Genomic DNA, 25376 nt, shown 5'->3' with positions numbered 1-25376 from the left:
TATCTGAACAGGGGTTGTGAGGTGGCTGGGGTTTGGGTTGTCATTTTTATACACATTTAATAGAAATGACATAATCATGGATATTTTCTCGCAGTTCTCCTTAATAATAGCACAAAACTCACAAAAACATGTCCAGGTCACATTTCACCATATTACATGATAACACTACTGTTCAAAAGTTAGAGATCAGTAAGGTTATTTTTATTTTTTGAAAGAAGATTGTTATGTTCACTAAGGCTGCATTTATTTGATCAAATTACAGTCGAAACAGCATTGTTGTGAAGTATTATATATTTATGATAGCCATTGTAACCATCACCTGACCTTTGAAATGTGACCTGATCATGTTCTTGATATGTTTCGTTAGATTTACCTAAAAAAGCCTTCAACTGTATAGATTTATTTTTAGTATTTTTTTAAACAAAAGCTCTCTTTAATTGCATTTGTATTGCCATGTTTTCTGTATATCACGTTGGCTTTTAATATGGTGCTTCAGCAAAAAAAAAAATAGCATTAAAGTGCATGTGCAAATATAAAGCTGATTTGACCACAGATGATTTGTATTATCAAGATAATCAAGGTAAGTATTGTAGATTTGTTAGCTGAATATGCTAATGCGTGAATTTAGCATGTTTTGCTTTTCAGTGTTTAAATGTTGCTTAAACTTTTTTTAAATGTTCTATCCTCTCCAGCTGATTTTTTTTTTTTTTTTTAGTTATTACACATATATTTGGCTCATGTCCCCAAGACAGCTGTTCTTCTATGAAACTTTTATTAAACTTAAAAGCAGGTTAGAACAGCCAATCTTTTCATCTTGTTTCAACGGCAGACTTGGGTTTTTTATACTTTTACTTCCCATTGTCTTTCTTTAGAAATGTGTAATGTAATATACAAGCTAATTTCTGTGCATTCATATCTCATTAGCCATTCAGAAGTATTTGTTTTTGCTTAAAAACAGACATATATATATAGATGTCCCCAAAAACTATAGACATTCGCAAAAAATTAAAACTTTTTTTTTTAGATCCCATTGATATCAGGCACTTTTTCACTTTTTTATTAATTCCTGTATGATTTACCCATATATGGTGACTTTATGTGTAAGAAAGATTATTATGATATGTAAAATTATATATACAGGTGAAACTCGAAAAATTTGAATATATTTAGTATATATAACTATACATTTGCATGATTATACTTTTCAGAGGGCCGACATTTCTGTATTTAAAATCCTTTTTTAAAATTATTTATTTCATGTAATATTCTAATTTTCTGAGATTTTGAATTTGGGGTTTTAATAATCATCAAAATTATCACTTTTGCACGATCATTTTTTCAGTTTCACCTGTATGTTTCACATCTCCAACAAAAAAACTGTTCATATTTTGAATGTGTAATTTGCATTTCGTTCATAGTGATTCCCGTTTTTAGATAAAAATGTTTGTTAGGAGCCTCTCTTGAGAAACCTGGTAGTACAAGCTTTGATGAAAGAGCTCACCAGCACCAAATCTACTAGTGTTATATAAGCAGACCCTTAACACTAGACAAGCACCATCCAGCCGTGTCTTCCTTTGATGACGGTGTGTAATTATGTCTTGATGCGTGTCTGTTATGATCTTGCGCAATGTTGCTTTTCTGCATTCTTATCCAACTGAATTAGTGATATTTCTCAGGCCCTCTGCCCTGTTCTTTATTTTTAATCAGCTGAGCTGCATGTTTTCACTGGTTGACTTACGGTACTACACAATTTGTTCTGTAAACATATCTTAAAATATGATAAAATGGCCAAAAATCTAATAAATTTACACTTGAAGAACAAACCTGAGCCAAATCTACCTAAATATCACTGTAACATCATACTGATGGGGTTTTTCTTGGGCAAACAATCAAATCCTACCAGGCATATTCATTTCCTGATTGGACACTAAACAACATATTTCTTCCTTATTGTGTGTGTGTGTGTGTGTGTGTGTGTGTGTGTGTGTGTGTGTGTGTGTGTGTGTGTGTGTGTGTACATGCTTGTCTATGTGGGACTAAACCACAAATCTATCATCCCAAACAATTGTAACTTCACATGTTGTAATGTACCTGTGATCTACGGCTGGCTGGTTGTCAATCACATCAGAAAACACTAATGGCTTGATCAGGTTTATCCTCTCAGGGCGCAGCCAGGCCTGAGATCTAAGACTAAAGAATCCTGTCTCACTTGCTCAACCTGTTACTGAAGGAAGGGTTAAAGAACGAAAAAGAAAAATACACAGAGGACTAGAAGGGAGACAAGTGGGAGAGAAAGAGACCTTAAAGATGTCTGTCTGACTGAGGGAAATGGACACAGATAAATCCAGGTATCTACTGAGGAAGACTTGCCACGAAAGAGAGTGTGTGTGTGTGTGTGATTGGCTAAGGATAATCTCTGAAATAAGAATCACATCTAAGTTGAGATTGTACTGTAAATCTACTTACGCTGCAGATTTTCAAATATTGATGTAAATGGCACTTAAATTGCTTGTATAACATTTTTTCTAAATTATGTGTTATTACTGTGTGCTTATGTACAGTATATGACATGCTATGCTTGTATATATAAGGACAGATGTGAATTTGTAAACATATGTGGATGTGAATGGTGGTGTGTGCGTGTTCGTACGTACGTTCCGGGTATTTTCAATAGATTGCTGATAATGTTGACAAGGTGAGCGGAATTGATGTATTGCCAAAAAGTGATGTCAAACGTGGGCTGACTTTTTAGATCTTTCTCAGAACATGTGTGTGCGAGTCTTATGAATCACACACTAATGAATTTCTTGCCCGTGAGATTCATGCCTGGGTAAATATGACTCACCTGAGTTACAGAGAAGTGTGTGAATCAGACATAGTAAGGGTATGCGTGTTTATAAACTTTAGCGTGTCTGTCCATGTCAGAGTCGCTTGTAAATTGAGTATTGATGAGAGTGTGTGTGTGTGTGTGTGTGGGGGGGGGGGGGGGGGGGGGGGGGATGGTGTGTTGGTAAACCCTACATTTTGGGGCCAAAATGTCCCCACAAAGATGGCAAGATACGAAATCCTTGACATTTTTTGGTGTCCATGAGGAAAACGCCTTATTAATCATAAGTGATGTTCTTTGAAAATGTAAAAATGCAGAAAGTTTTCTTTGATGGGTAGGGGTAGTGTAGGGGGATAGAATATACAGTTTGTTTAAAAGTGTGTATAAACATCATTGTCTATGGAATGTCCCTATGAAACATGAACACCCAACGTGTGTGTGTGTGTGTGTGTGTGTGTGTGTGTGTGTGTGTGTGTGTGTGTGTGTGTGTGTGTGTGTGTGTGTGTGTGTGTGTGCGTGCGTGCATGCGTGTGTGTGTGTGTGTGTTTAACACTATATTTACTTAGAATTTGGGGACAAATTTGTCCGCAGAAGTGAGCTAAACCTATAGGGAATATCTGAGGATGTCCTCAATTGTCAAAACAAGTCATGCATAACATAATAATAATAATAATAATTTCATTTAACTATATATAAAAACAACAGAAGTCATTATTAGCTCAATTTAAAAACAATAGACGTCAATGGAAAAATGATAAACCCACCATGATAGAAAAACAAGTGTGTGTGTTATTTGGCGATTTAAAGGTCGCAGCTGGCAGTGGGCTTCAGAAGTCTGGTATCAGTTCTTTCCAGTTGTGGTTTACAGTTTTGTATGCACTGTTATGCATTATATTATGCACAGAGATAAATGAAGCATAGCATGACTTTTTTTCTGTAATCACTCAATGCTCTGATTTGCTTTCCCTGTTTATTCTTTCACCATCTTAAATCTTATACTCGTTCAAGTGTTAAACTATTAATCCTCTTATTGTAATCTTACCTGTCCACATTAGTAATCCATCAAAAGGACCGGAACTGAGCAATATCATGGCCCCAGAGGAAACTGCCCTCGGTGACAAGCGGGAGGAAGAGAAAGAGGCAGACGTCGTTCCTGGTGGAATTATTGCAGTACCACCAGTCAGCCAGCGGAGGGCACAAGAGAAACACAGATACTACACTATAGGCCACCAGGTATTGAATTCATAATTCTCAGGCAGCACTGAATTATGTTTGGAGGATGAAGATGCTTTCATCTAAAATAACTTGCATTGCATTTTGGATCAAAAACGTGACGATCAAAAATAGAAAATATTTTTTATTGTGGTAGTAGTCCTGATATCATAGCTAATGAAGAAAAAAGCTGTATTAAAAAGAGGATTTTTTTGTAAGGAAATTCTAAGTAGGCTACTTGGGCAATATTATATATATAAACAAAAGCAGTGAAACATTAGGCTAAAACCTAAAACATTTATAAATATTTGAAAATCTCTTGTCAAACAATATGCCGAAGAAAAACACAAAAAAGGACAATTAATATCATAAAGTGGACACCTAAAAACCAACCTTGATCAATAAGGCTCTTAAAATATTAATCTTTATTTTTTTACATAACAAGGTTAGTTCAGATTGTATGTAATATCATGTGGTGCAACCTCCCAATATGGAGGGCCAAATTAATCCAAATTAAATCATTATCATCATTATCTAAACTTTTTATCTTTAAAAATGTATCAAGAAATGTGTAAATAATGTTCAAGTTGTAAGGAAAATATTTTATTTATTTATTTTAATAGTAGGCTTATACTGTAGCCTATGTGAGACCAACATGAATACAAAAAAAAAGTGACCCGGAACTATAACACGGATGGAGCTCGACCTGTCTCCATAATATAAAACTCTTCTGATATTAGAGTAACAGTTACAGAAGAATAAAATAAAGCATATTTTATTACCTTTTTGAGCTTGGAAGGGTTCAGTTTGAGCAGTTTTATACCATCATCACGGTACTCGTCAGAGCTCATTTCATTCAGCATCTGGCTCATATTCGCGATCTCAAACATATTCTCAAAACTATCATTTTTAACATCTTCAAAATCAATATTTGTTTAACGCTGACAGCTTCTTTACCAGATCCACCATCAAGTGACAGTGACACTAATATTTTATTGCGTTCAGTAACGTTACTTGCTCTGCAGTAAATCGTTGAGCCATAAATTTTACTGATGATGCTTCCTATTCTTTTGTTTTCTTTAAAGTCCCACTCCGATCATATTTTGAGCTATTTTTAAACATTCCCAGTGGTCTTTAAATTATGATTATGCCATTTTTAGCCAAAGTCACAAAACCTGTTCCGTTTTCTGGGACTTCGCTTCAGCAGAGCGGCAGTAGCTCATTAGCAATTCGCCTCTGCGTTGTGGACACTTCTTTGCGGGCTATGTGACGTCAGAACTCGTAACTGGGAGTACATCGATCTAGTACGAGTTCACGGGTGGGAAGCATAGACTGTAAAAAAAACGGGTGGGAAGTCACGGGTTTGACTGCCGTTCCAGTGCACTTTCACAGGTATAAGGTTGGAAAAACACGGGTTACAGGTTGCCTGGAACGCGGCATTAGTCACAACTCCAGTCTATTTTAGCCGGCATTTTAGCGTCTGCTACTGATTCACAGCCATTTGAATGTAGAAATACTCAGAAATACAACTTTGAGCTTATTTTTCTCAAGATATGTCCTCTAACATCAGAAAAATGCCACAAGAACATGTTAACACCTAGAAAAACATTATTTTCATCGGATTGAATCTTTTCTGCCTGCGGGTAAAACGTCACTTCATTATTGTGTATGAGATGTTCCCTCCTTGTGGAATAAAGGTGAACTGCACTTATTAAGTCATCAAAGATTCAATTATTGTTGTGCAGAAAAATATACTTATACAGTTACACACCTTGGGTCGTTAGCGACCCTGTTACATTTTTACAAAAAACTTCCATTCTTTTATAATTTTGTTCTTTTTATATTGTTTATAATGAATTGATTGAGGAATACTAAGAAGGTTAATGTCTAACTGAATGAGGAGGAGGGTATATACATGACGTCCTGGGTCACTGAAGACCCGAGGTATGCGTTTAAGGGTTAAACTAGACTCTTTATTCATTTTAAATTATTTATCATTGAGCATTTTATCAGCATCTGTGGTCCATGGCCATGGGAATCAAATGACCTTGACCTTGGAGTTACTGGAACCCTCCAGGTGCCCTGAAACGCAGATTCAGGCTGAAGTCTTTTTAATAAAACACAAATGCCCACTGCTTTCCACATAGTGGTGCTCACATATTCAGAAGTTCGGAGAAACAGCCATACGTGTGTCCTCGAGTGTTTTAACCAATTAGAACATGAAACAATGTCCTTTGTTGGTCATGTAATTGTATCAACCAATCAATGTCCTCTGCATATTTAGGGCTACGAGGAATGCTTCTTCTCTTCTACTTGTAAATCTTGTTGTTTTTAGTAAAGGACGTCACTACAAAACGTGGGTTATTCAGCTTGTCACATATCAATTTTTGCATTGTCAGAAAAAGAAGCAGAGGTCAGCTGTGGACTTTTCTACCATGAGCAAGGGAACATCTGCCGTTGTGAAGACCAGAGGTGCATTAAAGCAGGCGCTTTTCAGCCAGGGAGTGTCTGACAAAAACAGCACATTGGAGGTAATTCATTTTTTGCCTAAATTGGGAGTGTATGCAGGAGGTACTTTTTCGGTCTGCATGCTGTATTTGTACTAAACAACTTTTTTTCCCATTACATTTCTGTTCTTTCTCTCTCTCGGGTGGTGTACTGGGGCAGGTGGATGCACTGAAACAAGTTCTGGACTCTTTCAACATGCCTGCTGATCTGAGGTGGACGTGGGGAGAGGGAGGTACTGAAAGAGCACTGGAAAAGAGCTGGACAGACATAGTGCACTCTCATGAGGTATGGATGGATGGATGAGAGAGAGGGAACTAGAGGGAATTGGGAATTTCCAAAACCCGACATATTTCTATTCAGCCCTTAAAGGGACATGGTGATGGGAAAATTTCAGATGGGACGGGAAAAATTATTTCAATGCTTTGCGTTCTCTCCAAGGCTATTATTCATTTTAGCGAATTGGTTGATAATTTGTATGAATTTGTACAATCTCATTTGTACTTTTTGTATGATCTGCTTATGTCACACAGATTGTTAGGCCTACGCACGTATTTATGAATTTAGGGGTGGGGTTAGGAGTATACCTTCATGATTATGTTTTTTCTTCTTCTAATAATCATGTTTTTGTATCAATAACATCATATGAATTCATACAAAATCACTACCTCGCAAAATAGCAAAGTTTTCTCATGAGATCGAGTTGGTTATCTAGCAAAACGTTTTCGTTCCCCAAGAAACTTTGCGTTGACTCATAAAACGTTTGCATTCTCTCATAAACCTTTTGCGTTACCCTGAGAAATACTGCATTTGCTCGCACAACTTTTGTGATGGAAATAATATGTGGCGGGAGGAAAAACTCAAGGTACATTTATGTCATGTCAGAATTACCAAAATTACAGAGATTCCGAGTTTCAATGTCAGGATTTTCTGAGAAGCTTTGTCTTGTACTATGTGAATGCTGTATCACCTGACCACTGCAGATAGCCTACATTCTAGAACTAGATTAGTTATGCTGCGTTCCATTTACCTCGGAAGAGGGATGTCGTAGCTATACATGGGAATGACTTCACACCCGACTTCACTAACCAGGGGTGCGTTTCCCAAAACCATAGTTGCTAACTAAGTTAGCAACTTTGTTGGTTGCAATGCAATTTCCCATTGCCAACCAACTAAGTTGCTAACAGGTTAGCAACTATGGTTTCGGGAAACGCACACCTGGTCAGAAAACTAAGATGGATGCCTGCATCCAGGCAAACTTTTACATTCTTCTTTTTCTTCTTATCTTGATTCATAGCGGATTGCAAACAACTTTTAGGTGCATACCGCCACCTACTGTACAGGAGTGTGTAACATGATGTTCTTATATTCTACTCATCGACCCGGTGTCTTTAAGAAATTTAAATAGTGCCTTCCTGGTGATTCTTATCCCCTCTCCCTCTCCTTCTGTTCCCAGTATCCCTATTACTTTTACCTTTACAGTACAAACACATAAAAAATGGTATTTTGCAAAGATAGTGCTGACGTGCATAGTGTACTCCACTGAGTTTATTAAACACAGACAAACAGAAGTGCTAATAAACAATATATTTTTACTGTTTCACTACAGTTGATGTGCTGAGCAGCCATATTAGATTCTGAAGTTGGGGCTGTTTCACTTCCCCCTAGTTTCCCAGTCGTGACTTTGACTTGAAATGTTAAATGTTCCTACTGGGAACTAGGAACTAGGAATTTCTCTCTTCTTAGGCGGAGCGCACCATTAGAAAATGAAAAGGCATAATGTTTGCAAAGCAGGTTGGGTGATTGGTGATGTCTGCCAAAAGAATAATAAATACAATCATGCTCAAAGTTAATAAAACGCAGTGGATAAAAACTTCAGTGGTCAGAACAGAGAAGACAGCAGAAGTATGTTTATTGTATGGGGAAGGAATAATGACATTCTCTTTTTCTCTGTCTTTGTAGTTTATGTCAAAAACCCAACGACACCAACAGGAGGCGCTGTGGGAATTTCTTAATACTGAGCTTAACTTCATCAACAAACTCACTATTGTCAAAGAAGTATGTCATGATATTACAGTTATTCATTTTATTATGGATTTATTATGGTTTATTTGATCAGATATAGACAATCAATTCACAATAACAATCTGAATCAGAAAAATAATACATGTATGCTGTGCAGATATTCTTTAACACATTAGTTCCTTAGTTCCTTTTTATATAAATGATGCATGTACAACAGATGCTAAAGTTTTGGCTAATGCATATACTCATTTCGCACAGCTCGTGCTGGCAGCACTGTCACACTGTCATGGACACGGATTCCTTCAGGAAGTATGTACATCTCGTCTCATCTTTCACATAGTATTTACATGAACTCCTTTCTTCTGAATTGACCTTCTAGAGTTACATAGTCAGCAGATCTTAATAGTTGGCAGACTGACTGCATAAGCATGACGGCAGAAGTGCGGTCGAATAATGTGCTGTTCACTGTAATTTGTCTGAGATCACTCATTCTGTTCATTCAATATAATCTGGAGCATTACCAGTGATGTCACAAATGGAAACATTTTGAGCGGACAAGATGGAAAATTATTTTTGCTCTGTCGTAGAGCGTGTGGGCGATAGCACGCATGTCTGTGGCTATCATCTGTATCAATTAATCTTTTTCCATTTCTTTCTTTCTTTCTTTCTTTCTTTCTTTCTTTCTTTCTTTCTTTCTTTCTTTCTTTCTTTCTTTCTTTCTTTCTTTCTTTCTTTCTTTCTTTCTTTCTTTCTTAGGTCAGACCCACAATGCTCTTTTCCAATCTTCCTTCTATCCTTGACGCACATCGACTCTTTTGGCATGAAGTGATGTATCCAATGTTACAAGAAGTCCGTCTCACTGGACGACCCTTTGACCCTCTGAAACTTGAGGCTGGATGTTTGCAGGTATGATAAAACTGTTGTTCATTAAATTATAAGTAATAAAGCTAAAAACAGATATACCTTTGCTATCCCGTAATTCCCTTTTTTTTCTATCTCCCTCATTTTTTTTAAATCTCTTCCAGTTTCCAGAGCGCTTTCCTGCATACTTTGAATACTGTTGGGAAGGAGAGAGAAATGTGGAGTTTGCACGCAGACAGCTTGACACAAACCCACACTTTCACACCTATCTTATGGTACAGTAAATCATATTCATATGTTAAAAGCAAATAATTATTCTATTGAAAAAAAATTATAATGCAAATAAAGCAATAGTAAATAAAAAAATAAATCACTGCTTTTAAACAAACTGGTTCAGTGAATGATTCAACACCTCCCTCGTTTACTGTAACAGCCACTTGGTTCGTTCCTGAATAAATCAGTAGGTAGCTCCAGCCAATAGGTGGCAACAAGTTCTTCCTGAATGAGTCATTGAATGATCTGTTCAACTGATTCATTCAAAAACTCAAGGGGTGCTTCTCAATATTTAAATTGATGCTTCCTCGTTTCCTCGCTCCTCCGTCTTCCAGTCCGTGACCTGGAAACCGATCGAATTCAGCCATCTTTAAGGACATCTCAATTCCCAATTGCACCTCAAGGAGGCAAGGAACGAGGAGTGAGGAAGCTTTCTGAGGAGACATGAGAGAGGATACACAGGTGTATCCAGCCCTCGCATCCTAAAGGGGTGGAGCTAAGACGTGAGGAAAGGAAGCGAGGATGCACAAATAAGAAATGAGAAGCACCCTAGGTGTGTTCGACTTGAAGCGACACTGTGCGCATACTGCCACCTACTGGTTTAACGATGTAAATGCAGAAAGGGTCACTGAAAAATGCCTGAAACGTGCAAACACGGACAGACGGAGCGATGCAAAGAGAGAAAAGTTCCACTTCTGGAAGTTTTTGAACACCATTTAGCCCAGGGGTGTCCAATCCTGCTCCTGGAGAGCCACTGTCCTGCAGAGTTCAGCTCCAAGCCCAATTAAACACACCTGAATCAGCTAATGAAGGAATACTAGAAACGTCCATACAGGAGTGTTGAGGCAAGTTGGAGCTATAGAATCTGCAGGACAGAGGCCCTCCAGGGCCAAATTTGGACACCCCTGATTTAGCCAATCGTTTTGAGTTGGGTTTAATGTTAATGTATACAATGCTGTCTTTTTCGGTTTCTTTTTTCCACTGATGCATTTCAATGAGATTTAATAGATCTTAAAGGTGCCATTTAAAGGGGGGAAAAACATTAAAAGGAAACTTGATAATAGCTTATGCTAAAAAAAACTTTATTTTTTATCTGAAGCTAAATTAAGGCTGGAAAAAAATATCAAATATAGACATAAGTATTGGGTGGAGAGGTGTGAATTTGTTTTCCACATTTCGAATGAACTGTTTACCACACCAAGTTCCCCTGTCAATGTTTTTTTGCACCAGTGGACAGTATGCAGAGTGAGCAGGGTAGAAATGACTGTAAGATCGCCTTCCTTTGTGATGGTTTGACTGTAGTGGTTGATTAGGGGGTGAGCTATGAAGGGTACATAGTAAACAATACTGCACATGCACATTAAGTCCAAAAATGGTTTAATTAACCTTATCTTTAATTGACTAGTTGTACTAAAATATAGAATGGCAAAGAACAGAACTACACCACACTATTAAAGTTTACATGCTAATTTGCGATATGATCATTTAGAAAAAAAACTGTATAAAAGACTTGTACACCACAGATGCACATAAGTCATAGATTACTATCAAATATGTTGCATGAAGATAAATGCATGCATGATGGTCCTGATTATCTTAATGTAATCTGTTCTGCAGTGGGTGGAGAATCATCCACAGTGTGGGCGAATGAGACTCGGCGAAATGCAGGCCAAAGCATACCAGAGAATAACCAAATATCATCTTTTGCTAAAAGCTATTCAGAAGAACACACAAAACCACCCCACCCAAATCGCACTTGAGAGAATGGTGAGACTGTGACACAATGGGGATGAATCACATCATATACTGTAAATTTCATTTGTACTGTGTAAAACAAATACAAAATGCATAATGTTTTTAATGGTAAAAAAATGGCCATTTATGGAGACATAATATTATCTGAAAATGAAGTTCAAATCAAATTTATTATAGTGCTTCCACAAAAAATAGGCCTTTGGTCTAAACCAATATTTTCACGGAGCCCTAGCACTACTTTGAGCCCACTGCGGGTCCCCAGAAAACACCTGATATCAATTATTGTTGCTTTCGGGTAGAAATCTCGTAACTCCATATTTCGTCTTTTTTTTTGTATAAATCATTACTATCTGTCTCCCTTTATGTCTGTCTGTGGGTTTAGCAAATATCTAACCAATGAAAAGTATTGAGTATGGTTTGTGACTAAACCTTGTAACTCCATTGGATCCTCTGTAAAACCTCATAACTCCACCCCGCCTCTATTGTGAATGAAGTTCCACTGCAGTTTGGACTGTCTCTGCTTGTTCCCTTTCGAAGTGGTACTCAAGAGTGTGTCTGGTTTGAGGATAGATGGAACGATATCAGCTTGACTGGTGTCTGAAGCATTTGTACCAACACAACAACTTCATTGGCCGATGACAGTCCATGAAATCACTACCAGAGCGCCCGGGAGTATCATCACCTTTTTTTGTCTTCAGGAGACGTTTGTTTGTGTTAGTGCGTGTGAACGCAACTATCATGGATAAGCACTCAAGCAAGCGTTTCAGGAAGTGCGTGCCTCCGTGTCCCAGGTTTTTGACACCTGAGGACACACAAGACCTGTGTGTTTTGTGTTTGAGTGAGGAGCACGTGCGTTAAGTTCTCGAGAGATCAGAATGCACCCATTATGAGAGATTCACAATGAGTGAGCTCTGTTCGCACTTGACCCTATTCTCGAGGGATGCGGCACAAGCGTCTGCGCCCTACGGTAGCTGAGGCACAGTAGAGACTGTAGTTGTGGGGATTGCAAGTCGAGCTGGCTTGGAGAGTTCAAGAAAGGTATGTCTCGCTTGCGTTCCTCAACCACTGGCTCGGATCAGGACGTACTCTCTCTTGAGTCTTCGAATCCAGCAGATAGCATGATGCTGGCGCCATCCAGCCAGGAGGAGACTGATGTAGTTGAAGAGGGCAAAGATATAGCTTTCATTGAGCTCTCTCAGCCTACCAGCCCAGCATACGAGGAATTGCTGGATGTAATGGTCTGCACCACAACTAGATTGGATCTAGTTTAGGGGCACGAGAGACAGCCGCTCGTGGAAGACTTGACGGACGGTTCCTGCCATAACCGCCCCACTCCAATGAGCCTTCCGTTTCTTCTCGAACTAAATGGAAGAGGCCATATTCAGCTCGCATCTATCCATTTCAGCATTCGAAATATTTGAGTGTGGAGGGATTGAGTGAGTGGGGATATGTGAGGATGCATCCTATTGAAGAGACGCTTACAGGCTATCTCTCTCAGGCTGATGCATCCTCTTTAAAGGCTCCGTCCCTGCCGTCTGAGCCATTGCAGACCACCTCATGTTTGAATGAGAACGTCCGTGCACAGAATGGCCGTGCTGCAGCTAGATCTGCTAAAGGATTTGAATCAGTGGCAGGGACTGTCCCCCGAAGTGGTCGCTGAGCTGCACCGCACTACAAATTGGGCCACCAAACAAACAGACGCTGCTATTGGTGGCCACGGAGAGACATCTGTGGTTGAACCTGTGGCGGACATCAAGGTGAAAGAGAAAAACTTTCTCCTTGTTGTGCGGGTCTCGCCTTCAGAACTTTTCGGCACGTCTGTAGAGACAGGAAGTTTAGAGGTTAGAGGAAGTTTTTTTTTCTTTTTTTCTGAAAAGTAGGATTTACAAGGTTTCTGTCTGAGAGCAACAATATAAAACTGCATGTCTACTGAGTTCAAAAGTGACCACATTTAATTGATGAAATTTCAGGATTTTGGAAAGTGATTAGAACACTAAAATATGTAAGAAATATGTAAGAATATATAAAGAACTTTAATAATTGTTTGCAATAATTATGTATTGCAAACAAGTGTTCATGCAGTTCAAGTGCTGCTGCCATTAAACCAATAAAGGGGGCAAATAAAATACAATTGAAGAATGGAATAGAATAAAAATAGAAGCATTTTCAGTTGGTATTAATAATCTAATATATATTATGTGTGAAATATCCCACTACTAAAACAATATGAGAAAATTCAAACTCTTGAGCTGCATCGCCTTTTTATCATCCTTGTAATCTCTGTCTCTCTATACCTCTCTCTCGAATATAAATATGCTTGCACGCCACGGTCTTAATTCTATCAATGACGTTAAAGATAAAGATCTGCACTCTGTTTTTCTCACTCTTTCTCCTGTAGTTGAACAGTGTCAATCATTTTCTGGAATCTATCAATGACTATATGCATCTGAAAGAAGACCTTTCTGTTGCTGCTCAAAGGATAGAGGGACACAAGATAGAAGGTCTGAGTGAAGAAATAGACAAGGTAAACAATAAATACAATGTTAGAACAATGTTTGCTTTAAAAAAAAAGCCTAACAGAGAGATCTCACCCACAGCATGTCCGTGAGTTGTGCTGCTTTGATTTGACGAGCCCGATGAGGGGGGTTGGACCAAATGTCATACGGAGGCTATTACTGGAAGAAACTTTGAAGGTCAGAGTAAGAAAGGACAACAAGGCAAGTGACAAGACAAACAAGACGAATGTGATTATATGATGTTGCCTATTAAATGTATTTGCCTCAGAATTTCAACATTCTTTTCTGGTTATGTTAGGAGCTTGTGGTCCTGCTCTTCACTGATGTGTTGTTGATGACCAAAACACAGAGGAAATCAGACAAACTGAAGGTAGTGCGCCCCCCTCTGCCTCTGGAGAGAATACACTGCATTCAGCTCAAAGATGGCTGTGAGTGTGTCCACAACTTCCTACTGTATATAATAATCACATAATCCTTACCTCAACTGAAGCTTCAGCTCACATCAGCATAAAAGGGAAGGTATACCCAATGACATTTGTAATGCACATCATGCCCTGGTCACTTTTTTGTTGTTTTTATGCCAAATTTTTTTTTTAATAGAATCATAATGATGCACCACACTGTAAAAAACATAAAGGGAACTGCTAAATGTCTGCCAGGACATAGTTTACAGACATTTCCTTTAACTGAAATTGAAGTTGCAATAGTATTTCCTTCCTATTGTGACATGTTTGAGTGAAACTGCTTCTCAGACAAGAAAAAATGTAGGGCGAGACTTGATTTTGCCCATCAGGAATTGCTTGGATCATTGGATGGTTGTGGTTTTCTATTGTTCAATCTCCTGTGAGTGACAGGTTGCCCTGCCCTCACAGCAGTAAACACATCATCAGAGAGATGTTGCTGCAATAGGGAGGGGAAGTTATTTTGATTAAAGGGCACATGAATTAAAAAAATAAATAATGATGTACACAGATAAATCATTTATTATACATACTGCAATATTCCATAAAAAATAACAATTGTCAATTTGGATTTCATGGTGACTTTAAAACACAGCAAAATGCAAAGTGGAATTCAAAATACAGGTGAAACACCTGTGAAAAATCAATACAGAAAATTCCTTTATATTTAAACAGTAAATTGGGTCAAAAAAGGTCAGAGTAATAATCATGATGGCACAAAAAGCTCAGGAACATCAACTGAAATGAGAACCAATTTCTATTATTTTAATATTCTAGATTTGTGCTAGTTTTTAATAATATTATGGCATTATGTACAAAGAGCTTATGTAAGGTATCACTCATATTTCACAGTTTGCTAAATAAATATTTAGTTAGATACCATGCATAAATATAAGAGGCACAATAAAAATATATAATAACAATAACACACGTCAAAAATTACAAATATTACAACCTAAAATCTGTAGAAAATGCACAAAGACACAGAATACATGACATATAACAAGTCAGCATCAACATGCACATTAATTTTCCACATGGAATTCTGTTTTATATAATTTAGCAAACTGTTCTTAGCATGTCAGGGCTCAGATTGGCATATTACTTGATAAGCTGGTTTATAATTGGGCTTTTTGAATCAGAGAAAGACTCAACCTAAGGTGTGTCAAAGTCTTGGTACTTGTCACAAAAGATTCATTATGTTTACGCAATTGTGAATTCAAACATGCAAATGACCTGAACATGGAATCTACTTATAACCTCAAGGAAAATTGATTGGAACTTCAAGTTGTAATATGTTTCTGTAAATATTTATTATAGGGTACTACATTGATGCTCACACTATTTCTATTCCTCTGTCTGGTAGATTCGTTTGTGCTGGTGGAGGTTGGTGATCTTGGTTGTTCTGTCAGTGTGAACTTCCTGTCCACACCCAGTCCAGACAACTGCGTGTCATGGGTGTCTGCTCTGCGTGAGACGCAGGTACTCGTAGCAAACACCCTCAATATCAAACACCAGTGTGACAGCATGTACAAGCCCAACCCTGAAAAACTGACATTTGTTATTTCTAAATGAATGCATTGAACTATCTACTTTTGGCACTTTCCACGAATAGGACACAAAATGAGGCTGGAAAATGTTTAAATATGAAGATTTTTCTTTTGAACAAATTCGGAATATGTTGATCGATGCTGATTTGAAAAAAAATATATACAAATGACATTAAAAAAAATGTACTTGGGGGAAATCATGCGGTAAAGAGAGGTGTGTATAATGCGGTAAACAGGTAATGCTTGTATTACGCTGCATTTGCGTTGTGTTTGAAAATTCAAATAAGTTCATTTCTGAGAGGAAAAACATGGGCTTTGTGCCAGTTGTGTTTTTAACTGGAGTGGACACTAAAGTGTTTCATGGAAAGTGTCTATTATATACCCTAATACACCTGTGCAGTATTTAAGATTGTGAGAAGAATACTGAATCAGAAAGTCAAACGTAGTTGAATAGTTTGTAATTATAACTGATTCTTGTTGATATTTTTAGGCAGCATTAGAGTCTTTGAGGAGAAATGAGACCAACAAAACCCTGAAGACCACAAGACAGGCAGAGCTAGTTGGATCAGAGAGACCTCCCATTCAGAATAAACTGCCTGACAAAGTCATAGAGGATCCTGGTGGCCAGTCAGATAGTGACAGATCTGATAGTGATTTTGACCAAGCTGAGTGTCTAAACAGTTTAAATTCTCAAAGACGCACTTCTGAGACAGATGTGGAGACAGACGTGGAGCAAAGTAAAGTTCAACAGCCGGCAGAGGATCAAAACTCTCCACGTGTCGGTCATCGGAATGATCAGGGCAAATCATCTCATGAAGAAGTTGTGGGAAAGACTGATTCAGCTGGATTTAAAACGAATGAAGGGAGAAACAGGCAGTGGGAAGAGGAAGAGGTCCCATTTAAAATAAATGAAAGGCGAGTTACATGGAAACATGATACATCTTCAAACTCTAATGAAATCACACAACAGGACTTACTTGTGAGAAATGGACACTCGTTGTTGCCAGGTGGACATGTGGACAAAAATGCCACTTTTAGCCAATCCATGCCAAGCACTTCTTCATCCATCAAGCCTCTAGTAACTACACCGACATGTAGGGCAAGTGTAGAAACAGAGAAACCACATCTGGATCCATATGATGACTCTCAAGGAATCAGGAAGAATTCTTTGTGCAGCCAACCAGAAGATGACAATGGTTTCCTCACAGAATCAGGGAGGTTCATCAGGAACGTGAAGTCTCCTCGCTTACGGAAGAAGCATCCGAAAAATTTGCAACCATCTATCCACCCTGATAGTTCCAAGGAAGCTGCGAATGGATTGGAGCTTCCTCCCAATACAAACTCCAACGGGAACCAGAGAAGAGCATCCAGAGTGCTAAAGCTGGGATTTCTAAAAAACAACCATGAAACATTATGGAACGTTCCTGAAAAGAGATCCTCGCCAGATCCTGAGACGCTCTCTGAACCTGAGCAGAAGCCTGATGGGAACCGTCAAACAAAACCCAGACTAAAGACACAGAGGAGCGCCTCCATCCAGGAGATCAGCTCCTCTCGCAGACGCAGTCCCTCACCGCCACCAGACGCCGACCAGCTTCACCCTTCTCCGCTCCAGCACCTGCTGCAGAGGGCTAAGGAACGGGAAAAGGAACGTGCACGGGGAAAAAGAGTGGGAAAGACAAAAGAGAGGACTTCTTTTCTAAAAAATTCTCCTACTATCTCCGCCTCTCCATCACCATCGGCCAGTGAGGGAGAGAGAGAGGCAGAAGGAGAGAAATCTGCAGGACCCCGTGTGATATCCACACACAGATGGATAGAGGGAAACGTGGATGGAAGTGAGGATGAGAAAGACGGGTGAGTCTACATGCATCACTATTGGTACAGGTAGTGTGATCTGGACACACAATCTAAGTTTTACAGTAACTAACTGTTTTTAGTCACATCATGAAAACATCTGATGGTGACTTGTCATGCAAACATTTTTTGAAGGGGCACAGGTTGCACTGGCTACTTATTTCATTCAAGCTGACATGATGAGGGTATTTTTTTTATTAAATTAACATTTGTAATTTATAATAGAATATTGTATCATATATTTAACATTGTGTCATTTATTAAACTTGTATAAAACTACATAGAAAGTAAGCACAGCTGCAAAAGAGAGGGTTGAACATAATGAGAAAAAATAAATTAAATTACATTACATTAAACTGAAACTTTACCAACAAACCTCAAGGAAGAAATAATATGCAAACTATTTGATAAATATATGCATAAATATACATATTAGGACTCATAAAGTCTAACAGCATCTGTCACATCACTTTGTTTAAAGTTTAAAACACCATTTTGAATGTGTTTATGCATGTGTAATTTTTATTTTATTTTTTTCCTCCTAAATTAAACCCAGAAATAACCCTTACTGCCCAGTGGAAAATCAATCATTTTCATTTTAAGTGTATTTGTTCCATTTGTTAGATATGACTGTAGAGAGACTTCACTGCGCTGCGGAACTTGACAGTTTCATGTGCGTTATTTCTTTTCTCTGCCCACACACAATTCATCTGTGTACTGTTACATAAAATTCTCTCTAATTATTATATTCAAACCTTCGCTGGAAATTGTAAGATAATTCTACCACATCATTGTTCTAAAATTTTACTGAAGTATATATCTCTCATAGTACAGTTAGTTCTTCATAAGGACCATTAGGAGTCAGGCTTCCCCTGAAAACAGAATTACACAGCATATGCAATACACTTAATAATGCATTTCTTTAATAGGTCATTTAAAACGTTATGTAATGCTCAGAACAGATCAGAAGTTAATGTACAGTACATTCAAATATATTAGACACACATGAATTAAGCTTAATGACATTTCTAACTATTTAAATGTACTTTGTGCTTTCTATTCATGGTTTTCAATTAGGGGTCTTTGAAGGTAGGCTAAAGGGGGTCTGTAAAAATATCGTTAAAAATGTTCATGACATTTCTAAATTTTAATAAACGCTACTTTATGGTCTGATAAGCATTATATTGTGTCAAAATATGAATTTCTTTTAACTCTTTCCCCACCATTGACGGAAATTTCCGTAATTTGTGAGAACGCTTCCTCGCCATTGACAGAATTTTCCGGCTTTTTTACAATTTTACTGTCATTAAAGCTGCAGTCCGCAGTTTTTTCTTTTTGTCGCCATCTCTGTTCGAAATCTGCAATTGCAGTTATTCGCGGAATTATCAACTTTGCGTGAGTTGTAGTTCGACACGACACAGCGCGGATGAACACAATGTTTGAGGAGAGTGTGCAGCTGTCAGTCACTGCGCCGGTGTGGATACTGGCATTCAGAATCACAGATTATTCTTTTTGGAAGTATGACTAACATAAGAATTTTCACCGGAAAATGTCTGAACAAGTAAGTATGTAACATCCACTTTTGTTCTGGTTCTGACATTGCAGTAAATCGCGCTGATTAAATCTAAAAATCGCTTATCATATCACGCAAAACCGTGCAAATTATACTTTGTTCTCAAATTGTTAATGTTAACAACGTCAGCATTGCGTGACTACATGTAATGTACTTCCGATATGTATCCTTGATTTCGCATGGGTCCGGTTGCAGTCTCTTTTTTTCTGTAGCCACTCCGAAGTCCGAACGAAGTCTTTTGCATTTTACAGCGGGTGAATCTGTTGTCACTGGTGATTGTCGTTTGAACCTTTCTGGATCCACCATCAAATTGATACGTTTAATTATATCAAGTGCTGTGAGAAAAGGCTATAAATCTCCACCTCCAACATCCTCACACGCAATATAGCCTACTAGCCGAGACTCCTTCTTTATGTGTACAGATGTGACGTAATGACACAAAGACATGCTCGAATCTCCCGTTTTGAACACTGGCTGGTTATGTATTTTGGATCATTTTTGACCCAAAAAAAGCTACGGACTGCAGCTTTAACAAAAACGTGATTTTCTCAGCTTTTTGCCCAAAATGTTGCTTTTTTTTAAATTAAACTTAGGCTACCCACATCCAAGTGTTGATAAAAAAAAGTATAAAACAGATTTTTTGTTTTTGTTTGTTTGTTTAAAAGCAGAGGTTCTGTTGTTCTTTCTTTTTATATATTGCATGTTCAGATATTCATACAACAAATTACTATCTCCGCCTCTCCATCACCTTCGGCCAGTGAGGGAGAGAGAGAGGCAGAAGGAGAGAAATCTGCAGGACCCAGTGTGATATCCACACACGAATGGAGAGAGGGAAACGTGGATGGAAGTGAGGATGAGAAAGACGGGTGGCTATGAACATTTAGTGAAAATGGTCTAAAAAAAAAAAAAAAGCATTGCCAGTGTTTTTTTGTTTTTGTTGTTGTTGTTTTGTTTTTTTAAAGTTGCCAGCCACTGCAAATGTTTTTGATAATTTTCAACAAAAAAAAATGTCATGGCCCCCGGAATATGTTTTTGAATATCTGAACATGCAATAAAGCCTATCAAAAGAAAGAACAGAGCTTATGCTTTTAAACAACAACAACAAACGTTTTATTTCAAGCTTCAAGCTTTTTTTTTATCAACACTTGAATGAAGATAAGTTTCATAAAAAAAAAAAATAAAAAAAAACATTTGAAGAAAAAGCTGAGAAAATCACGTTTACAACGTGCATAAGCAATGCTATTATCGCTTGTTTCTGATCCTTTTTTGTTGTCTGTGTTTTGATCAGGAGATTTTGTCCTCTTTCAGAAGAGGTGTAATAGCGCCCCCAACAGTATAACAATGAAAACATGGAAAGCCGGAAAATTCCGTCAATGGCATGGAAAGAGTTAATATTAATGAAATCTATTGATTTATTCATTCATTTATACCTCATAATCTATCAACCCTATTACCATTTTGCCAAAAATGACATTTTACCAGGGAAATAACAATAACCATTAGGCTACTCTTTCGAAGACATTAACCCCTGTTCTCTCCCTTGTGACAGAAATGTCATGGAGGGCGTCAGTGTTGACTGGCCAGGCTGGTGTTTTGACGATGAGGAGGTTTTCGGTTTTGAGGACTTTGATGCTGAAGACTGGTTTGATCCAAATCTGACCATAAATGAGCTTCGCAGGTCAGAGACGAAAAGAACAGAGCGGAAAGATGACACTGAGTGCAGTGAGGTGTAGCTTTAGTGTAGTGGTCTAGTATGTAGATTTAGTGTAGGCTACTTAAATTGTGTGAAAAGTGTTTGCAAAAATGTAATATATAATGGTTCTGCGGTGTTGTTGAATGATTATGTAGCATGACTATTACAGTCAAATATATTTGAGTGATAGCCTATATATAGGCTACACACACAGTCTTCGCATTTTTTATGAAAAAATTATTAACATTGTGTCTACTGTATAGTTATAATTATATTTACTGAAATGTAATTGTGTACAGAATTGTTTTCTTTTTTTCTTGTATAGCAATTTTAAGAAACTGCATTTAAGAAACCTGTTTGTAATACTGTGCACAAAAAAAAAGAAAGAATTAAATTAAAACATGCGAAATTAAGTATTTAAGTTTATTGCTTTATTTACATAGAGTTTACATTTATTTTTGAAAAAAATATATATTTGCACCAAAATTAGTTTATTCAAAATGCTATAGATTTATATGTCGGTAATATATTTACAGTTTAAATGGACTGCTACAATTGTCTGCATTTAAAATGCACACATTAACATAAAGTAACACACAGGCATTGACAAAATTTCCACACAAAAACACAAATTTACACACACACTGATTTGGGATCTCCAACACAAGGTTCAGTCATCTTTGCCTTGCTCCGTTGTCTCTGCTCTCGTTCAGTGGTGGCCTGGTGGACGATGGTTTCCATCGCTGGGTAAAGCAGGATCGCCTTCTTCTGTAGGAATAAATGGGAGGAATATGAGATATAAATAATTACAATCTATTTTAAACTGAAACTGAAAGTATATCAGACTCAGTATACTGCATAAATGAATGGGCATGAATTGCATTATTAAATCAAGACTGAAACGTACCCTGCGATAGTTTCTGTACATCTGGAACAAAACCAGGAATATCACCAAGAACAAAAATCCTAATCCCATCACCATAGCGGTTTTATTGCCAGGACTTGACTTTTCATTCTTTAGAGCACCTGTAGAAATGAACAAAACAGAGAATTAAGGAAAATGTAGGGTCCAATCATGATTCTATAAAATGTTTTTATTTTTTATTTCCTTTACTGCTATATAACTGCTCTACCTACCCATAATGTTAAACTGATAAGTCACGTTCCCCAGAACTCCTTGTTTCCCGTAGTACCGACACATCCATTCACCAGCATGTTTCTCAGTCACTTGTTTAATCCTGAAGCTCTTTGTCTTCTGGACAGAGGTCACCGTTTGAGTGTCGTTTGGTCCATAAGTTACACGGAGCCATTCATAGGAAGTGATCTGGTCGGAGTTGCTGAGATGGCAGGTCAGGGTCACGGGTCCGTTACCACTGGATGATGAGGAGCTCAAAACTACACAGAAAAAAAACAAACAAAGTAATCAGCATTCAGCAAATTCAGAAATCCACAGATCAGAAGTTATGAGGAAATTAAGCCCACTTTGATGATCAAAGGCTAATTAAAAAATAACTCATTCAGGTAGCCTATATAATAATTTTTTAGACTGTGTGAATTGATAAAAAAAGGAACAGCTGTTCATATATATATATATATATATAATTATAGAATATAGATTTTTTTCCTTTTTTTTTTTTTTAGTAAAGCCAAAGGTAATACAATTTAACAAGGTTAAAAATACTATAATATAAAATAATAAAATATTGTATTATAAAATATTGTAATTTATTTTTTATTAAAAATCTATTATATTAAAAGTGAGAATTATTTTAATGTGTTATTTTAATATATTTACTGTAACACATTATGCAAATAGGCCTTTTGTCTCTTTTTGTAAAGCCACGTTGATAAAAGTTTAAAAGGTTTAGCTGACAAACTACTTCGCTCATATATTCTGACTATGTGATGTATGATTCCACTCACCTCGAGTAACAACTAGCTCCATCCTTCTCTGTACTTTAATTCCCTCTCTTTTCAATCCCTTCATCCTTCCTGAGCACGTATACATCCCTTCATCTCCATCCTCCACCCTCTGTATAGTGGCAGACGTTGCGGACCCAATAGACCGGTCGAAAGATGCAGGGAGAGGACGAGGAGACTCGGTTCTGTTCCAGGTCACAGTGCCTGGGATCAGACCATCAGTAAACAGGCAGGGCAAGGAGACGGAGGAACCCACAGCGGCGTACAACACTGAAGAGTCATCCTGAGGGGTGGAGATTCCTGGAGAGGGAACAGAGAAGGTGAATGAGCCACTCCTGCACAAGTTATTAATAAAAGAAGCCGGTGTTTAAAACAAACACTCACCTTTGACCTGTAGGTCTGCGGTTGCCTCTACTACCAGACCTCTGTGTGAAACCTGACAGGTCCAGATTCCTGCATCTCTTTGAGACACGTTAGAGAGGCTGGTTCTACTTATAAAATGGCCGTTTCTTTTACAGGTAACGCTTACAAATGGTGTCTTAGGACTAACGTCGCACATTGCCTCCGTTCTTGAGCCCTCAACCACAACTGCTGGAGAAAACGACGCTGTGAAGAAAGAGGAAATCTTACTGATAAGGCTATTTCCAATGGCTTATCAAAGAAGAATGGGAAATTCTTGGTTGTTTGTGTCTGTTACCTCTTATAACCCTGAGCACGATGACCTTCACCATCTGAGTCTTTCCCTCAACCTCACAGACGTACTTTCCTCCATCTTCAAACGTCGTTCCAGTGATGTGAAGGCTGTAATCGCCCTTTCCAAAGTTGGGAACGGGGCAGTTTGCACGTGGTTGGTCTCTTACCGGACGAAACTCTAACCCGCTCTTCTCTCGCCGCCAAACTGTCTTCAGTGTACTAGGAAATTGAGAAAAAAGAGTGAGACTTTAAAATGGTCATCCTCTTGGGCTCATATGATTGTCAGGTTTTGGGTAGATGTGTTTATGGATGGATGATTGGATGATTGTATATGATTGGATGGATGGATTTTTGGATGATTGGATGGATGGATGGATGGATGATTGTATGATTGTATGGATGGATGATTGGATGATTGGATGGATGGATGGATGATTGGATGATTGGATGGATGGATGGATAATTGGATGATTGGATATGATTGAATGGATGGATGGATGGATGATTGTATGATTGGATGGATGATTGGATGATTGGATATGATTGGATGGATGGATGGATTTTTGGATGGATGGATGATTGGATGATTGTATGGATGGATGGATGGATAATTGGATGATTGGATATGATTAAATGGATGGATGGATGGATGGATGGATGGATGGATGATTGGATGGATTATTGTATGATTGGATATGATTGGATGGATAGATGGATGGATGGATGAAATGCTCTTACTCTCTGATCATCCGGCTCCAGTAGACTGCAGTAGGATATGAGAGCGCAGAGGACTCGTCCACACATGGGAGAACTGCTACAGAACCATGAGCCACCAACACTTCACGTTCCAGACACTGACCACCTGCAGAACACAGAAAGAGTGCACATATAAATCTACAAGACGAAAGAATATATTAAACAAGGTGATTAAACAACATTTTAAGGATTCACGTCCTCTATCATGACCGCTCACCTTCAAAAACCAGCGCTAACCCCAGAACAACCATAAACGGTGTCATATCTTCTAATCTTCTTGTTGTTACTTTCCCAAAAAAGAAAAGGCAAACCTCCATGCGCTGAATCCTCTTTCTCAGCTAACGTCTGCCGGCTCCGCTCTTTGTTCTTGTATATATAGTGCTGTGGGTGGTTGTGTGGGTTGCAGTTTTTGGGGAGGAGTTGCTCGATGTAGGTAGATCCTCTTTTTCTCTGCCTCTCGATGTCACATGACTTCTGAAGATAGTGAAACTGTTGATGTGCGGTCTGACTGACGTACTTTGGAAAAAGTTAGAGAGAAAGAGAGACACTGAGAGAGTAATAGAATGAGGGAGAGGCAACACTTGAGGTTTGGTTCTCCCACGGATTCACCAGGTCTATCTTGAATTTTCTCTCAACACGTGAAAAAGTTTATTTGAAAGTATGTCACTCACTTCAAAACATGGAAACAAATTTATGTAAAACAAAAACAAAACAAAAAAGTAATATGGAAAATGTACACAGGCAAGAATGCATCTATTTATAAATAATTAGGGTGTGTGTATGTATATATATATTTCAAAGCAGCTTTACAGAAGATGCATGCATGTATTATTATATATTATTATATGATATTATAACTTTATTTGCACATTTTCACAGTTTTTAATCGCCATCTTCCCTGTTTT

At 38.0% G+C, this 25376-nt stretch overlaps 2 protein-coding genes across 2 annotated transcripts; one reads left to right on the top strand and one right to left on the bottom strand.

Moving 5' to 3' along the window:
* The first annotated feature begins 2186 nt into the window (after positions 1 to 2186).
* Positions 2187 to 21142, top strand: plekhg6 (pleckstrin homology domain containing, family G (with RhoGef domain) member 6). The gene is made up of 15 exons (XM_056234918.1): positions 2187 to 2348; positions 3883 to 4060; positions 6439 to 6570; positions 6707 to 6832; positions 8507 to 8602; positions 8828 to 8878; positions 9326 to 9475; positions 9595 to 9705; positions 11321 to 11470; positions 13857 to 13982; positions 14056 to 14175; positions 14273 to 14402; positions 15802 to 15917; positions 16476 to 17836; positions 20959 to 21142. The coding sequence occupies exons 1-15, from the start codon at positions 2329 to 2331 to the stop codon at positions 21140 to 21142; spliced, it is 3051 nt and encodes a 1016-aa protein (XP_056090893.1). The 5' UTR covers positions 2187 to 2328.
* A 369-nt stretch (positions 21143 to 21511) lies between these two features.
* On the bottom strand, positions 21512 to 24846 carry LOC130070466 (T-cell surface glycoprotein CD4-like). Its single transcript, XM_056234868.1, has 8 exons — positions 24689 to 24846; positions 24454 to 24577; positions 23720 to 23934; positions 23407 to 23628; positions 23026 to 23322; positions 22240 to 22497; positions 22010 to 22128; positions 21512 to 21870 (listed from the first exon to the last, which is right to left on the bottom strand). Exons 1-8 carry the CDS (start codon positions 24786 to 24788, stop codon positions 21736 to 21738), a joined length of 1470 nt encoding a protein of 489 aa, XP_056090843.1. The 5' UTR covers positions 24789 to 24846; the 3' UTR covers positions 21512 to 21735.
* Between the last annotated feature and the right edge of the window lie 530 nt (positions 24847 to 25376).

Source organism: Rhinichthys klamathensis, unplaced genomic scaffold (genome assembly GCF_029890125.1).
Source record: "Rhinichthys klamathensis goyatoka isolate OS25496 unplaced genomic scaffold, OSU_Roscu_1.1 h1tg000407l_1, whole genome shotgun sequence".
In the NCBI taxonomy this organism is placed as follows: domain Eukaryota; kingdom Metazoa; phylum Chordata; class Actinopteri; order Cypriniformes; family Leuciscidae; genus Rhinichthys; species Rhinichthys klamathensis.
Note: the sequence above shows the minus strand (reverse complement) of the source record. Positions and strands in the feature narration are given on the sequence as shown.